At 35.4% G+C, this 18786-nt stretch overlaps 1 protein-coding gene across 1 annotated transcript in view; it reads left to right on the forward strand.

Moving 5' to 3' along the window:
• The first annotated feature begins 2107 nt into the window (after window positions 1-2107).
• HFM1 (helicase for meiosis 1) overlaps window positions 2108-18786 on the forward strand; it is a 35754-nt gene continuing 19075 nt past the window's right edge. Inside the window, exons 1-15 of the mRNA XM_054165417.1 lie at window positions 2108-2208; window positions 2516-2637; window positions 4133-4436; window positions 5167-5432; window positions 6646-6693; window positions 8090-8160; window positions 10326-10458; window positions 12668-12819; window positions 13175-13252; window positions 13351-13512; window positions 13925-14125; window positions 14212-14300; window positions 15210-15253; window positions 15345-15446; window positions 17580-17725. Of these exons, the coding sequence (XP_054021392.1) occupies window positions 2138-2208; window positions 2516-2637; window positions 4133-4436; window positions 5167-5432; window positions 6646-6693; window positions 8090-8160; window positions 10326-10458; window positions 12668-12819; window positions 13175-13252; window positions 13351-13512; window positions 13925-14125; window positions 14212-14300; window positions 15210-15253; window positions 15345-15446; window positions 17580-17725 (1989 nt within the window). The 5' untranslated portion in view covers window positions 2108-2137. The remainder of the gene's footprint in view (window positions 2209-2515; window positions 2638-4132; window positions 4437-5166; window positions 5433-6645; window positions 6694-8089; window positions 8161-10325; window positions 10459-12667; window positions 12820-13174; window positions 13253-13350; window positions 13513-13924; window positions 14126-14211; window positions 14301-15209; window positions 15254-15344; window positions 15447-17579; window positions 17726-18786) is intronic.

Here is an 18786-nt window from a genome sequence, read left to right on the forward strand (position 1 = left end):
AAAAATCTCTTTGTACTTGTGAGTCTCTGCTGTTTCTGGCAGTACCTCCTCGTTCTGCCATCTTGAATATGCATTTTCCTTGTGTGTCAAACAGCATTGAGAGTGTAGCAAAGACTCTTAATGGTTGCCCGTCTTGGAGACATATATCCCCACCCCCCCTACCCCCGGTTTGTTTTTGTTTCCTTTGCTTTAAAAGTCTGAAAGACTTTAACTATTTCTTGGCAGGGGATTTTGAGGGAGATGCCTCAGTGAGCAGGTGGATGAATGCAGAAATGTATAACAGTGTGTTGTGACAGGCTTTTCCACTCTCTTAGAATGACTTCTGTAAATTGTATCTACATTTTCAAGTAATTACAGTTTATTGGGTCAGTCAAAGAATACATGTTTGGGGGGGAGGGGGTGCTAAAGGGTCTGGGAGATTAAATATTGTGTATAACACATGCTACTCAGGGATGCGAATTACGAATCCAAATTAGTTGCATAGATTGATTTCTCACCTGAGGTATGAAAACCATTTCATACTGCCATGCAGTGTTTGCAGCTCCTTGGAGCTGATGGAGTGGTGGTTATTGAGTTGGATAAACACTTATTGCAGATAATTGCTACTTGAATAGCAGCAGCTTGATAGTACTCCCGATAGAAGCTTTCCAATGCCATTACTGATTACCTAAGCCTGAGAACTGTTGCTGTAGATTGTTGGCACTAAAAGCATGCAAAAGCGAGGTGTCTAAATTAACCACTTGTGTTAGATTTATTAACGTAAAGGAAAAGAAGGCAAAACCTGGCAGTGGGGGAGTGGCAGAAATTGGCAGAAGTGGTGTTGCAGACTTACTCTGAAGAGAAATGTAAAAGGGGCATTGACAGATTCCTCGTTTGAAGATCTAAAACCTATCTTTCTTCACTGTGTTCACAGACAGTTTTGATTACATTTTCTATATTATGCCAGTATTGTGAAATGTTGTCTGTTTTAAATTTGAAACATTTTTCTGGAATATTTGAAGTTTTACAGGTTCTGTGGAAGAAAAAAATCTTTTTACCATTTTTGATTCACAGATGACAGTATGCAATAATTAAGTAAATCTGAATCCTATTTGCAAAGAACTTTGAAAGTGTTTTTTTTGAATGTTAATAATGAAATGCTGGAGTACAAAAGAAGTGTGGCCTTTGGTTTATCTCTGTTGGTAAAAAACATAGCTTTGCTTTATTTTATCACCTTATTTGGCCTTTATTTAGAGTTTTGTAACTTCTGTTGATTTGGTATTTTACAACTTGTTTCAATTAATCTAAGATTTTTGACTCCTAAAATATTTTCTATGGTATTCTGTTAGTGAGATCTTTGCCTTTTAAACTCGGCATTAAGCGGAATTAAGAGTTGTGAAATCTCTTGACATAAGCACATAAAGAAAACATGTTTGATTTATAGAGTTGGTGCTAAGTGAAAAATAATTACATTAACTGGAGTATTTTAAATACTGGTTTATATGATAAATAATTTAGAAATAATCTGTGGTCCTGGTATTTTAGAACAGAACTGTTAACAACAATAACCAGTTGGGCCCATACTCCAGTTATCCAGGTAAGCAATTTGCATGCAGATTAAAAAATAATTATTTGCTTGTAAATGAAAATAACTGTTGATGTTTTTATATAATACAATTTTATTTTGTAAAAAAAAGACAGATTGTGATCATGCCACATCATATGTTTCCATCAGAACAGGAACAGTCTAGCAGAAAATACATATGGTCTGCAGTTTTATTAAAAAAAAAAAAAAAAAAAAAAAAGCATTGTTCTTAGAAATGAAACAACTTAATGTAAACTTTATCTGGATCTTCACTCTTACCCATTTTCCCTCCTGACATGTCATGGTAATGTAAGGGTTGCTTGAAATTTAGTCCTAGAGGATTTTTTGGTCATATGTAATAGGAGCCATATTTTATCAGGAGAGAGGTTCTGTTTTTGAAGAGGAATTAAAGATGAAGGCAAGAGCTCTAAAAGAAGAAGAATTAAAAAATTAAGTATTGGCACTTTGAACTAGTAAGTTTTCTATTGCTTATACAATAGTTCTAGTAATTTCAGTATCACAGTTCCTTGTGCTGCCTTCTGCAGATCAAGAGACTTCACATTTGATCTAAAAATGTTCAGCTCTGCAGACACGGTCCTTTCATTGGATAACTTGTTTTATGAAAAACCAGACACAAGACAAAGGTAATTCTTTACAGTTAAATATTTATAAACATTTTCCAAGATTTTCCACAATCTGAATCATTCTACAGCGGAATTTTTTTTGTAGCACACAGTGCTACAAGGATACATGTACACCTTGGGGCAATAAGAAATAGGGGGTAGCAGAAGTTTTGCTGCATTCATTTTTTGTGATTAAAAATCACACAAATGACTTTTTTTTTTTTTTTTGGTAGCGGGATAAACAGATCATGATTGGTGGTTTTTAGCTAGATATTTTGGAGGGTCCTTAAAGAATGCTTTTACCTTAATATTATGTGTTTAATAATAGGTATCTAGAAAATGAAAAGCCTAAGGTTTGGTGTATCGCACCAGCTCCAGTTATTGCTGAAATGCCAGCTGCAGAGGAGTTACAGAGGGAATTGGAAGAAAAAGCAGCCAACATTCACATGGGTAAACTATCATAGAACATCATAGAACAGAACCATAGAATCATTTGAGTTGAAAAAGACTTAAAACCATTGAGTCCAACTGTAAACCGCAAACTGCAAAGTCTCAGTAAACCATGATATTTGACATTCATTTCCAATGGCTTAGCAAATAATAATCTCGACAGATAATTCCTCATGTTTCTCTTAATGCTGTAACATAAAAAATACTCTAGATATGCAAATACAGACAAAGGATGTATTTTTGCTGACAGTGATGATCATACATATGTTTGGAGTATTAGCAGTCTTCTTGGGGCATACACAGGTCACATATTTACTTTGCAGAAGTGAGCAAGATAACAAATATGATCAAAATTTCAGCTAATCCACATTGTTCCATGAAACATCATAAGACAGTGGGAAGCGTCCGTAAGAGCATAATGCAAGACATGGAACAAAGCATTTAAAGAGTTTATATGCACCTAACTTTCTTCTTCCCCTTTGAAGCTTTTATCAGATTAGTGTGCAGGAGGCCAAATTTTAAACTGCTCATGAACTGCTGCTAAGTGGATTATTCCTTCCATCTGAACATTCAGGATCATCTCAAGGAAATTTATTTTAAAGAACTTGGTTGCTTTATCTGTCAACTATTTCCATAGTTCTTAGCTGCTGTGTTGATTTATGGTATTATCTTTTTAGGAATTATGTTGTTAAGACAGAAGTGGGTTTCTTCTACTTTATGCAAGAGCGATTCCATTAAGAAATACTCATTTGAATAAGATATCTGGTGTTCATAGAATTGGATCCGTTGCTATTACACTACAAACAAGCTGTTGCAATTTTAAGTTTCTAGATGGATAACACTGAAATTAATTGGCTGAAGAATAGTGCTATTCTGTAATCTTGTTTTATTGAATTGATTATTTCTACTCTTGCCCTCCTTTTGCTGTCAGCAGTGCTTGTATGGTCAGCCAGATCAGGACAACAGTCCTACTCAGAACTAACCCTGCACAATGTGATGGTGAACCCAGAGAACTATGAAACCAGACTGTTTTCAACATCATTACAAATTTTGACTGTTGAGATTGCAGGGTTTACCTCACAGCTGTTTGTAGTAGGGACTTCAAGCTAGGACACTACATTGTGGTTGTGGGTGGGGTTTTTTGTTTGAATGTGGGTTTTTTGTTTGGTTTTGTTTTTTGAAGACAGGCTTTATTCTGGGACAGGCTATAGAGTTTCTATCTTACTAAATACTCTGCAGTTCTGAGGAATAGTTTTGCTCCATTACTTTGCCTAGGGAGCATAGAAAGTAACCCTATTTTTATAATATTTTAATTGACATCAGATGCATTCATCAGCATGAGCTGTAAAATACACAAGTTCTTGCAATAACGCAGAAATACCAGTTCATACAATATGTGTGAATTTTGCTTATTTTGTGTGGAAGATATTTGATAAAATTACTATGAATAGAAATAAGGAATATTAACATGAATAACAATGTATTGTTTTTATAGGAGGAAGAAAACACCAGAAATTTATACAACAATGTAAGAGTAACACTGAGGAAGTAAATGATAAGTCAGCAGTGCCTGTTCCTTTTGGCATAGCCTCTGAAAAAGAAGTGCTCCTGTTAAGTGTAGGAGAAAGAGAGAAAATCAGTTTTCAGCATGAAGGTCTGAAAATGGCTTCATGGTTTCTCTCTCCTGACCAAGATAAATCTAAAACAGGAACAGGAGTATCTCAGCAAGCACAAAATAAAATATGTCATTTTCCAGGAAATAGTGATGATGAAAGTGTCCATTCAGCATTAAGAAAAAGGTATGTGTCTAGTTAATTTTGATAATATATCAATTGTTGGAGTCATATTATTAGATATATTTGTGAAACACTGAGTTTTGGATCCTTCAATTGAAAGTACTCCAGACACTAATTCTTTCCAGTATAAAGAAAAAAAAATGAAAGCTTTTAGCAATATTTTAGTGCTGTACTTGAATGCGTCCCGAGCTCAGCCTCTCATGAGAAAATTAAAGATGATATTTGCTTCTTTTAAGAAATTGTTAGATAACAAAGATTTTTCAGAATGCTATTTTGAGTTCTTTATCCACATGGTAATGAGCAAAAGCACTTGCTTTTCAGAGCAGAGGTCAGGCAGCCAGAAATACCTTGAGCAGTTCTCAAGGAACATGATTTCATTGCTTATCTTATAGGAGAGGTTTTACAAATAAATTCCTTGACTGTGCCCAGCTCTTATAATTCCTAAGATCCTGTATGTCTGCATTGTTTTCAGTTATGCAGAGATTGACAGTTAATCTGCTATTGGGAACTCTTCTGGATAGGCAGTTTATTCTTTCAGGTTCTCTTTTGGAATTAAAATGTATCTTGAAAAGAGTTTTCTTCTGATGGAAGAGTGTTAAAAAACGTTAAGTACAACCTTTTCTTATGATTTCACCTTACTAGTTCTGTTTCTGAAGCAAGTATACGTATCTTTCAAATATTAGAGAAACTGTGATGTTATAGCAAACTAATTAAAATCCTGGATCTTTTTCAGCTTATTTAAAGCATCTGATCATACATATAAAAGTACAGAATTTAAAGATAGTTTTATGGAGGTGAAAGAAATTGATACTTGTTCAAATAAAAGTGAAAACATGGAAGAAATAAAAAAAGAACATTTGTGGGGAAATGATCAGTGCACTTCCATAAATGATGATTCCTATTTTGCTCCGGATAGACTGAATGATGGGGACATTGCATCTAAAAATGGAATTAAAATAAAATCATTTTGTAGTGCTTCAGAAGTTCTGGATATGACAGGTAATTATTACTGTTCTATTTAAGGAAAAATAGTCCAGTCTCTTAGATATATAATAATCATGGATATCCATAATTTGAAGTAGAATGAAGAACATTTTCCCACCAGCAGAAGGTGAGATAACTGGCTAAGCTTGATAGAAAATACTGCAACGTTATGGAGCTTGATTCCATTATTGTTTAGTATGAGCTGAGTAATTAATTTAGGAAGATGAGTTACATTTTCAAAAGTGCCAAGTCATGTAAGTCTTGTTGAAAAAGTCAGTCCCCTAACTGAAAAAGAGCAACCCCCTCCCTTTATGCGGCATCTTATCTTCACTTGAAACTGGAAAATTAAAATGTAGTGTGTGTTTGTGATGTGACTCACACATCCTTGTAGAATTAGATTTTAAATAGGAAAAAAATGGGAAAATGGAGGAAAGTGGTGAGACTTCTGAGAAAATTGTGACAAACTTCGTTTTGAAATTCACCTGAGGTCTGGTGAACAGCTCATTGACCTGGGCAGACTGCATGCTCTAGCAATAACAAAGACTGATGGCTTCCTGGGTGTTGATAGCAGCAATGAAGCCAGGAACTTAAGGGAAGTGATTATCTCTTCCTGCTTGGCACTTTTCAGACCATTTCTAGAACTGCATCAAGTTTTGAGCCTCTGGTACAGGCAAAACATTCTTAAACTGGAGTGAATCATAGATTCATTAAGGTTGGAAAAGACCTGACTCTCAACACACCACCACCTTGCTCACTAAACCATGTCCCAAAGGGCCATGTCTACAATGTTTTTTTGAACACCTCAAGGGACAGTGACTCCACTGCCTCTCTGGGCAGCCTGTAGTAAAGAAATTTTTCCTAGTAACTAAACCTTTCCTGTTACAACTTTAGGCCATTTCCTTTTGTCCTATTGCTAGTTACTTGAGAGAAGTAACACCCACCTCACTACAACCTCCTTTCGGTTGTAGAGATCAGTAAAGTCTCTGCCTCCAGGCTAAACAATCCCAGTTCCCTCAGCTGTAGCAGGGAACCACTAAGATGGTCCTTCAAATGGTGAGCTCATGACCTCCCTGTCCTATTCTGTCATCTCCTTCTGTATCGCCTAGGCCTTGTTACAGCCTTGCAGCTCTTCACAGAACACATAGCTTGGAGTCAGGTAGATAGTTTCCATGGTTATTTGTTGAAAACAAATCCTGGTTTTAAGAATTTGCTACTTCTATTTCTTTAGGAACTACAGGAAGAAAATTGGAAATTTTAAGGGCTGTTACAGAAATACGTATCCTTGTATTTGTTGTGTCTGATTTACTGATTTTATTACAATGCTTTCGCATTTACAAAATTAGAGCATTTAGTTCATAGCTGTAGGAACTCATGCATTTCACTGTAGTAGTTTTGATTTGTAATGTCATGCTGGGACTCGGATGATGAATAGATGTTTACCCTTTGGATCTTGAAAGCTAGAATGAAAATAGGACAGCTTGTGGATCATTCATTGCTAAGCAAATTCATTCTTATTCCAAACATTTAAAATTTATCCGCAGAACCATTTAAGAATGAAAACATAAAAATGTTTAGTTTGCATAATATATATGTCAGGCCAGATTTTCTATGCAGAGACACATATACATATATCCCCATACTTTAAATAAAGGAAAAATGTATTAATGTTTAGGCTTATTAGATCAAGTGAATCTTCTTGTCCCATTTTATCAGGAGAAAATAAACTCCACGTATTCTGTATAGATATGTATTTATGTTCTGGTGTGCGTACAGTATATTTCCATTCTTTAATCAGATTTAAAAATAATTTTCCTTCCTTTTGCCCCTGCCTTGAACCCATAGCATAATTACCCATCCATCAAACTTTTTTTATTTTTTCTTTCCCTATCACTGACTTCAATATTTTGTTTTGAGTAACCCATTAAAGTGTAGATTAAATACCAGGAAGAGAAAGTGCCTAAATTTAGGCAACCTAAATTCATGTTAATCTCTTTAGGAAGTGTCATCATTTCCAAAATGAATAAGGACTCAGCTCTTCTGATGTTGCCAATTAGAAAATCAATGTTCTGCATTTTGAAAATAGAGCACTTGTTTAGAGAGGTAGTTTTAGATAAGTATATTTGTTTAAAAAAAATTCCCTTTTTTCTTTAGCCCACTATTACTTGCTTTATATTTAACTATGATTTCTTGGTTTACTCCTTTTTCTTTTCCTGTTTATTTAATTTTTAAATGTAACATCAATCTGATGCCTCTGCCCTTCCTTGTTCTTGTTACTGTTGGTGTTATGTCTGTATGTGCATCCCCAGCCTGATCAGATGGTTACAGTTAGTCTGCCTGTGTGGCTTCAATGCAAGACCAGGCAAGGATCAACTAATTCAGATTTGTAATGTAACAATGCTCTATTTCCTCTTAATCATATTTTAAATAAAAATGTTGTTGTCTGAAGAATAAACAATATTAGAAATCTAAAATATCTTTTAAACCACTGTCAGCACTAAGAGTTTGTAGGTGAATTCCTTTGTTACAGTTATGACTGGACATACATTATTGTGTTAATTAATTTTTGGTATATAGATTTTAATTTTGCACTTAAATTACAAGGAAGATATATTTACAGTTTTAAAATAAATTTTGTCATTTTCACTCATTCTCAATTCCTTAACACACTGAAGCAACCCAATTTAGAAGTATTTTTAAGGAGTTCCCATATTTTAACTATGCACAGTCTAAAGCTTTGGACGACGTAAGTATGAAACATTAGTTACAGCTGCAAGTAGTACCTTGCTGATGAATTTAAATGATATTTTGATATTCAGAACTTAAAAAGGTTTAGAAAACTGTAACTTTTTTAGAACCTTTTCCTGGAATAATTGAGCAGGGTCTTGTTACTTAGGTGAAGAGACCAGAAGAACTTTGAAAAATGTTTTTCTCACTTTTAATACATTTGTCTGAGGATATGAATTACATATGTATTTTTGCATACAGATTAGTAATATTTTTTTAATGACTTTCACAGGAATATTAAAAGTAGAACTTTAGAAAAGGTTGTTGTCTTAGCAGCTATGCTCTTTCTTTAAAATGGAAACTTACTTTGAAAGTAACCAATTTCAGCATTTGAAATTTTATTCAACTCTACAGGAAATCCCAGTGTCATTTTCAAACATGTCTAAGCATGTTTTTTTAAATTACTTTTGATGTTGCAAATGTTTTTATTTGAATTTCCTATCCACTAAGCAATGTTCTATGAAGAGAAGATTCTGCTTATATGAGCAGAATAATCTTGTATTTGAATTATATGAGAAGCTACATTTTTAATTTCTTTTCTTATATTTTTAGATTAATGCATAGATTTGGAATGTTTTTCCTTACATACAAACTTGTGTTTATATTCTGATGAGAGTTATACATCATATTTGCGTGAGGTGTTCAAGAGGGGATTGGACATGGCACTTGGTGCCATGGTCTAGTCATGAGGTCTGTGGGGACAGGTTGGACTCAATGATCTTTGAGGTCTCTTCCAACCTTGGTGATACTGTGATGATATTGTGCGACTCTCTGATCCTAGAATAATGGAAGACTGTAGCCATAAGCAAGGTGTACTTTCATTATCAAAACCAGAGTTCCCAGGAGAATAATTTAGGGGAAAAAACCACCACTTTTTATTTTTGTCTTTCAGTGGAATAGCTCATGTATTGGTACTCCTAAGTAGAAAATTGTTTGTAAGGTACCAGGTTTGTTTCTCTCTTGTGTATAAGACATGACATGTTAAAAAATTAAGAGAAATTGGCATTAAAAGGATAGTGGTTTGGGGTTTTTTTGTTGGGTTTTGTTTGGTTTTTTTTAGTGGTTGAGCCTGCAAAATTCTCTTTGGTAGAAACTATCTGGTTCCAAGAAATAAGGTATAAGCGTTCAACTTGGTAGAATTTCTTTGGTTGGTTTACAGTGAATGTTACAAAGGATTATTTTAACAAAAATTGGGAAATTTTGTATTCATGCTTCATTGATCTTTGTGAACATTGGAAAACTGGAAATGGTAGATGAACAACACAGGTAATTCCTGGAACAGTTCAGTAGTGCCACCAGCATTAGTCATTGCTGTGCTTATACATCAAGTACTAGGTGACTTCTGTTCATTCTTGTGAGCTCCTAACGGTCACAGAGAGTAACAGCAACAAGAGAAGGGTAAACAAACAAAAGGTAAGATCAGTAGAATTCGTGAGAAGTTGGGAGGGAAGGAAGGAAGGAAAGAGGGAAATTAAGCTGCACAGAGAATGCTGCATTGAGAGAGGATGGATTAACAACACTGCAAAGGAGGAAGGAGGATAGAGGGCAGAGAAAAGTGAGGGAGCCTGACATGGACATACCTATCTCTGAGGTGGTAGAAAATAAAATGTGGGGAAATAAAGGAAGGAAGGAAGCATATTCATACATAACCTACTGTAGTCATTATTGAAAACTTATTCTATTTAAAAAATATATTCAATTAATATATTCAGCAATACTGGAATTTTGAAAGCAGATTGAATTACAGAGGGGAAAAAAAAAAACTTTGAGCAGAAAATACCTCTTTCTGCTGCTGAGCCTGCTTTTAGTTACAGTTGAACATTGGCAGGGATTCTGTATTAATGTCATCTACTAGATACTGGTGTTTTGTTCATTGCCGAATGGTAGACTTCATTACATGATAACTTTAGATGAACAGTATCTCATTTACCTTTTCCATGGCAGATGTGTAGCAGATGTTCTTTCTTCTGCAGTAGCTTAAAGCTCACAACTACTAATTTTTAGAGGATTCTGTATATCAATGTAATAACAATGTGTTGTTTTCCCCTAGACATGCTTGTGGAATGTATGAACAGGTACAAAGGATAGCTGTGTTGTATTTACTACTTTGCCATTTTTCCCTAGCTTCTTTATACAGATAGGAATTTTGTGATTTGTGCTCCAACTGGCTCTGGAAAAACTGTAATGTTCGAGCTAGCTATTACCAGATTGCTCATGGAAGCCCCACTGCCTTGGTTAAATATTAAAGTTGTTTATAGTAAGTGTTATGCAGCTTTAAACATTTTGGTCACAACAGTAGAAAATGTCTTTGTTTAAATGTGGAGTGAATGTGGAGTGAATCAAATATCTTAAGAAATTGTGATCTACCTCATTCTTTTAAAAAATTGTTTCTTTCAGAATTTGTTTGTGACACCAATGTGTTACCATTGTAACTATTACTAGTATTTAACAGCACTGTCTAATGTTCAGCATTGCCTATACACATTTAAAAACCTTGTAAAGAGTTTGTCCTCTAAGGTGGCAAGATATACGTGAAAAGGGAAGAAGGAAGTGGAGGAAACTAAACCAAATTCTCAGTAGCAGAGACAGAAACCATGCAGTCTCTCTGATATGCCTAGCTGTTCCTGAGATGAGGATCTAGTTTTCCAGTATTCACTTTCCGGCAAAGTTCATGATTAACTGTTGCTTTGTGTGTGCTAGTTCAGAGGCAACAGAGATGTCATCTTCATGAAATTAGTCACAAATTTATTTTTCCTTCCAGGAAAATTGAGTTCATATCATATAAATAAGGTTAAACTGGTGGGTTTGTCCCAGTTCATACAGTGATATATTTGTTAGGCTTGCAATTACTTATATACAAAAGTTTCAGCTTAATTATTTTTTTAAAATCCAATGTGTTTAAATTCTTACAGTAAAACTACTGTTGATTTAGAGCTTACTGTGCATTCCAAACAGATCTTATATAAACAGGCATGTTGGTGGATCACATTTCAACGTTCAGTAATGTTTTTGATTGCCTTGGTATAATTGATACAGGTTGGCTGGCTGGAACTTTTGGTAAGGAAGCAGTTACCTGCTGGTGGAATTAGATCTGCTGACTCTTACAGGTTCAACAACAATAGAGAAAGAGGCGTTTCAGTTTTCTGAATGCTGAAACAGTGGTGTTAATCAGATTACATACTGCCAGAATGTGCTCTGGTACCTGGTTTGTCAGCGGTCCAACCTATGTGAATTAGCTTGCAATAGTGTTGAATTAGAGTTGTTTCTCAGTAGCCTTAACGCATGCTAAGGATAGGTGACTTTAGTTCTGGGAGTAATCACTAGCAATCACTAGCTTCTTGCATAACGGAATATTGCTACTTTAGCAATTTTGTGAGTTATTTGCTAGTTGCTTAATCATTTTGGAGTTTTGTTTTTGTTGTTGTTGTTTGGGTTTTTTTTTGAGATGGTGCTTTGCCCTGCTTTATAGACCAGTGGTATGCTTAGGAAATTTTGCACCTCTTTTTGAAGTGGTATCACTTTCCAGTTGATATGCAGAAATGGTTTATACTCCAGTGGCTCTAACTAGCCTAGAATATAATCACTGTATGATCTGATTTTTTACTGCTGTTTTCACATCACATGTAGATTACTTTTTTTCAATTAAATCACTGCATACTCCATATAGACTACCCATCCAATATAGACTGACGTGTGGCTACTGACAGTCCTTGTAGGAAATTAATTCTGACTTCTAGAAATTAGCCACCATCTGCAAAAGTATAGTATGTGTGCTTAGGAGAAAAATAAAAAGAAAAAAAGAAAGAAAAGAAAATGAGAAAATAAAGAGATTGTTTTAGGAGTCTTATTGAGGACCAGCATCAGAGCTGCTGTTTTGCTATTTGCTGTGTTAGCTGCTACTGACAGTATTAGCTGCCTGATATGATCCTGACTACAGTTAACTGCACTTTTGGTTTAGATAGATTTTTATTTCTTCTGGTATTTTTTCTCTTGCTCATGGATGGTTTCTTATTTCTAACCACTTTTCTCTCTGAATACAGAGTGCTCACATAACTCTGAACTCAAAAAGAGTTGGCATTTTTATGATTAGAAAAGATGCATTTCCTATGGTTACTTCCATCTGTGAAAAAAACCTTGATAGCTGAATAATTGTTTCCTTGTGGAATTGATGAAAAAAAATCAGGAGTAAGGGAGAGCATAAATAACCTTAATTAAAGGGTTCTGTTTCTGATTGCTTATAGGGAAAAAGCTCAGGTCCAAAGCTCAGCATTGATCTGTGCACATGGAATAGGATAATAAGGAAAACAATACCAGTTACAAATTGTATGGTTCTGGGAGGAAAACTGAAAATTAGGGGAATTAAATTCAAGAAGACATTTTTTTAAATGTGTGCATTTAGCATCTTTAGCAATACAGTTGAAGATTTGATTTTCATGATATGACTGATTATTTTGTGTTATTTTCAGTGGCTCCAATAAAAGCTCTGTGCAGTCAGCGTTTTGATGATTGGAAAGAAAAATTTGGACCTATAGGACTCAGCTGCAAGGAACTGACAGGAGATACAGTGATGGATGATTTATTTGAAATACATCATGCTCACATCATTATCACTACTCCTGTAGGTTTTGATCCCAGTTTTTAGAATCGCCTAGAATAAACAGACATTAGTAGCCTACTAATTGTATGCCACTGTGACTGTTCCCTTTTTTGTACTTTTTTGTAATAAGCAATAGTTTTACGATCCTTACGATTGCCTGCACACTGTTGTGTGTACTACAAGTTCATATAAACTGTGAACAACACAATAATGTGCCAGATGAAATATACATGATGTTAGCTTGAATTTATTTAACTGATTTTATTTAAAGATTCATTAAAGTTTAAGCATGGCTGCCTGTACTATACTTCTGGCATATGTTGTCCTTTAAAACATCCTTCACCTTCTGTTGTTGTTTTGGGTTTTACTCTCCTAGGAAAAATGGGATAGCATGACGAGGAGGTGGAAAGACAACTCTATAGTTCAGCTTGTACGACTCTTTCTTATTGATGAGGTAAGAAAATTAACGATTTTTGTTCTTGAAGGTAGAAGGAAACTTACATAGTTTGTAACTGAAAAAATATTTAGCAAATCTTTTACAATTCCTTATAGGTGCATGTTATAAAGGATGAAAGTCGTGGTGCAACGTTAGAAGTTGTCGTCAGTCGGATGAAGACTGTTCAGTCTTCTCTTTGGCGTCTTTCAGAAAGTCATGACACTGTTCCCCCCTTGAGATTTATAGCTGTTTCTGCAACAATCCCAAATGCTGAAGATGTAAGAGTTAAATGTTTTAGCTGTATTTTAATTAATGTTATAAAACATGTTATAAAAATTACCTGGAGTTATACATTGAGATTGATAACAGGATTGTCATTCTGAAGCTGTCAGCTGAAGACAACCATGCAGTTGATGGTAATGTTGCAAATGACCTGCAGCCATATGGAACTCTCAGCCAAAAATGGACATGCTGAACCTTTAAGATTTCTTTTCATGATATTTGTCTCTAAATACATATCACAACAGACTTGAGATTTCAATCTGAATTACTTTGGTCCTGTAGAAAGCGGAACTTCACTTGTGGTTTTAATGATAAAAGCAATGTCAAATGTGTTAATAGTTTACCTGTGACATAGCATGATTAAAAGCAGAAATTTATTGTTTCCATTCTATTTTTTCTTTTTTAAAGATTGCAGAATGGCTTTCAGATAGTAAGATGCCTGCTGTATGTCTGAAAATAAATGAGGATCAACGACCGGTGAAGCTACGCAAAATTGTTCTTGGTTTTCCCTGCAGTGACAATCAGACGGAATTCAAATTTGACTTAACTCTTAACTACAAAATAGCTAGTATTATACAAACATACTCTGAACAAAAACCAGCACTTGTGGTACAACAGCTTTCTTTTTCATCACATTTTAAATTCTTTCTTTCTTGAAAGTGTTGATTCAAAAAACAACCTTTTTTTTTTTATAGTTTTGTGCCACAAGAAAAGGAGTACAGCAGGCTGCTTCGGTTCTTGCAAAAGATGCTAAGTTTTTACTGAGTATGGAACAGAAACAAAGGTATTTTTATATTTGAGTTGTTAATAAGTGTTTGGGTCTTTTAGTAAACTTGTGACATCTTGAAGAAAGCTGTTGAGGTAATAATACAATTTCTACCAGAAGCATGCAAAAAAATCATCAGCACAGTTGATATTTCAGCTCTTGGGGAATTATATTTACTTTTCATATTTTTAGGGTACTTTTCACAAACAGCAGCTTTTCTTTCTAAACGTTGCTTTCTAGACATACGAATGTTAATTCCTATGAGCCTAAAAGGCCTCATAGTGCAAAGAATAAGTATATGAGTAGTTTAATTGGGTGTGGTTTTTCTAGTGTTTTAAGTTATGCCATAAGTAGTGTTTGCATTATTACACATATTTAATAAACACAGTCCTGATCTGTATCAGTTGTTCTTTACTTCAGGGTTGCCTAGTTGTAGCAGCTGCAGGAGATACTTTGTGATTTTTGGACCTGAAACATTGTCTTCTTTGGCTTATGTGAGCAAGGTGTCGAGGCTGTAGGTTGTGACATGGAGAGAAAACTAGGCTGGAAAGGCTGCAGCAGCTGCCCCAGAGAGTCCCTTGTCTTTGTGAAGATGGGAAAAATGGTGGTTGAAAATATTCAAAGAATTTATATTTTAAAAGTTAGTTTGAGACTATGCCCTTTTGAGAGTTGAACATGTAGTTGAAAGCTAAGAGCATCCTTAAAATCACAAATACAGTAGAACTGCAGAAAGTGTGCAAGAAATGTACTTTAGCTAAAGAATACATCTTACAATCTTTTGTGAGGTGGTTGTGTATCGAGTTTCATGTGAAGCTTTATTTTTGCATTTTTAAAAGCATGCTTGTGTCTATGTACATGCCACTTCCATTAGTGAATAGTTTGTGATTTTTGAAGTTCTGATTTTTATTTTTTTTTTTTGTTGCAAAGATTACAGAGATCTGCAAACTCATTGAAAGATTCCAGACTGAGAGGTAGTTATTACCTACTGCTTCTTTGCTGTGTGAATGAATATTTACGTGAGTAAATTTAGTCAAATAATGGATGTAATTATTTCATTATCAGATCTTTTATCGTGTGGTGTGGCTTATCACCATGCGGGTATGGAGATATCTGACAGAAAAATAATTGAAGGAGCTTTTACTGTAGGAGACTTACCAGTGCTTTGTAAGTAAATTTAACTTTGAAAGTAAGAATGTTGTTAATGTATCCCCAGAAGACTGCAGTTTGGAAGTGGTTATATTTTATGATTTTGTAGTTTGCTTAACGTCTGGAATTACTTTCTCAAATCCAGATAAAAGTATGTTTGTGTTTCACATGCACTTTTACCCAGTGAGTATGCATAAGCACGGTTACCAAAGACCATAGAACTTTTTTCCTTTCAGCATACACTGATGGTGTCCTCCCTCATATATCAATGTTAAGTCTGACCATGTTAATTTCCTTTTCATACCACTGAGCCATCCTTCTGAGGTGAAACACTCTGCTAGTGTGTCTTCCCCCAGAGTTCACATGAGGTTTTATTTGTTTGTGTCCTTTGCAGTGGTGGCTACCCAGAAGGTAATCTTCTACATTTTATGCTTCCTATAGGTGGGCAGGGTGTTTTGACTATGAAGAAGTTGTGAGGAAGTATTTCATGTGCTGTTACCTGAAATGAGAAGGGGTCTCTTTGAGACATAATGGTCTCTTCTCATCCAGGCTTTCTTTTCCTGTAAAAACATTTAAATGCCATGGTGAATTGTCTGTGTGGTTCATTTACAACACTGAAACATTCCTGGACTTTTTGCTTTCCTGTACAATGGTGTGGTGGGTTGAAGTTTCCCATCACATTAACATAGAATAGAATAGACCTGGTTGGAAGAAACCTTCAAGTTTGTGTCCAACCCATCAACCAATCCAACCTGCCTAATCAACTAAACCATGGCACCAAGCACCCCATCAAGTCTCCTCTTGAACACCTCCAATGATGGTGACTCCACCACTTCCCCGGGCAGCCCATTCCAATGGGCAATCACTCTCTCTGTATAGAACTTCTTCCTGACATCCAGCCTAAAACCTTAGCACAACTAACTCAGTTGGAAGCAAATGAAAGCTGTATTTACAAGCAAAAACTACATTCTACAATGGAATGCAATGACTATGTACAAAATACACAGTATTTACACTATTATACAGATATTTACAACACCCCTGTCACCCCTCTGGTTCCCCCAGAGAGCAGGGAAGCTGTTCCACTGCCCCTCCCCTACACCACCACCCCCCCAAAAAAACCACCAAAAACCCCCAAAACAAACAAAAACCAACCCAACAAAAACACACCCACAAAACTCCTCCCCCCTGTAGAGAAGAAAAGAGGAGCTGAGAGGGGAAGGAATGTTAGTTCTTATCTTCAAGGCCAGCCAGGAGCATTATCTCCCCAGTAGAACAGCTAAGCCAGAGAAAAACAAAAGGAATGAGAATGGAAGTGAAAGACATCCCAGATATTCTGTCCAATTAATTTGTTTAGAATAATCTTTTGTTTACCTTTTTACACCCAGTAGTCATTTATTTATGTTTTTCTACTTTTCTGCTTGAAATCTGCAGCTAAATTTTAAAGGCGTAGCCTAAAACTGACACAAATGGTCATGACTCATTGTTAAAACTTAAAGCAGATACCCTTACTGTCATCTGGCAACCTTACTAGAGTTGCAGTACCCACAGCATTAATAAGTGTCTGCATCCCTGCAATCTACTGTACTTTGGCTGCCTGGTATACTGTGTAGGCTTTGCCAGGTGCAGTGCCATTTCCGAAATCTCAGGACACTGTGGTTCTACCATTGCTCCTTGCAAAAATCAATTTGAGACCCTGCACCACAGTTGGGTGCAATGTGAGTGTACATATCAACCACCAATGAAAAGATGCAAAGTTGCTTAAAGTCCTTTGAAGTCTATAGTTTGTATGAATGTTTCAGTTATTTGAGATACTAGAATTATGTTTTTACAAGTGAGGCGAAGCTGAAAGAGTGTGAGGCATATTCCCCTTTATATGTATGTAAGCATGATGGGAGGTAGGGTTGTAACACACCTTTCTGGGATGCCATATATTAAACAATACTTGATAATAAGTGAATTGTGATTATCAGATACACAGAAATTGTGCTAATATATATCTGTAATGTGTCTAATTCTTTGTGGTGCAGAATGCCCACTGGGTTGACTAGAATGTAAGAATGTAGAATCGAGTTAGTCACTTATTTGCTGCTTGTTTAATGCCAGACATTTCAATGTTGTTCACCTTGCAATCTATGTACTTTAATGTAGTTACTACTAGTACCTTAGCTATGGGAGTCAATCTGCCTGCACATCTGGTGGTGATAAAATCCACAATGCACTATGTTGGAGGAGTGTTCCAAGAATACAGTGAAACTGATATTCTGCAAATGATTGGGAGAGCAGGAAGGCCTCAAGTAAGTTAATACTGTATTATACTGGTGCTGCTGTCTATAGGCAGATCAGTAGAAACTATTCTTGGCAACAATTTTACTGTAGCATTTGGTTTTTAAAGGGTTGTTATTATTATTCCTGGGTAACTAGTTAATTGAGAAAGACAACTGTTAGCTTTTATATTGTCCACTAAAGAGTACCACTTCACGTTGCTGTGGATCTAAAGATTATACTTGGGTAATATAATGCATGTGGATGAAAGAGAAAGTAGGGACCTGGCACACAACTTACAAATTACATGACAAAAATTCTGGGACATTTAATAGTATAGAGAACAATGTGCTTTTGTTTTCATAGTATCCGAATGAGAAAACAATTAAATTAGAAGCGGACTAGAGGAGAAGGGTCAGAAACACTGCGTTCAAAAAGTTATCATTCATTTTGCTTCCACAAGAGGTAGCTGGTGCCAAGAATGCAAAGGTTTAGGAAGGGTTTACACATTGCTTTGGTTCTAAAAAGGAAAGGAGAAGGTTAGAATTAGTTATTTTAATTATACCTCTGTAAAGTCTGTGAATAATACCTGTTAAATCTTACACATAAAGTTTTAGAAATACAGATAAAGTCCAGCCTGGGAGATACCTTACTCCACATGTGTTTACAGGGTCTGCTTTTACTAGCCACTGTGATAGGTTGTGTACATAACAGTATTTTATCCAGACCTAAGAGTATGTTTTTTCCCTTTTAAGTTGTGACTGAGAATCCTACTTTAACTTACTGAGTCAATACCTCAAATATTTACTGAGCCTTTCAGTATTACACTAAGCTGAGCTAAAAAATGCAAAAGTCAGGAAGCTTTTCACACAAAACCAAATAAATCAATTTGACAGTATTTTTTCCATTATAAAATAAGGTGAGTTGAGAAATGATGACTACTAAAATTTAAAAGGCCTGACTATTCATTCAAGACTTTTCTACTACTTGGGGATTACTAATAAGAATTTGTCAGTAAATTATTTTTGGTGATTGTGGTTAGGAATCCTTTCATTAGCTATGGATCTTGTGAGGACATCAGTAACAATTCATG

This window comes from Dryobates pubescens, chromosome 11 (assembly GCF_014839835.1).
Source record: "Dryobates pubescens isolate bDryPub1 chromosome 11, bDryPub1.pri, whole genome shotgun sequence".
NCBI lineage: Eukaryota > Metazoa > Chordata > Aves > Piciformes > Picidae > Dryobates > Dryobates pubescens.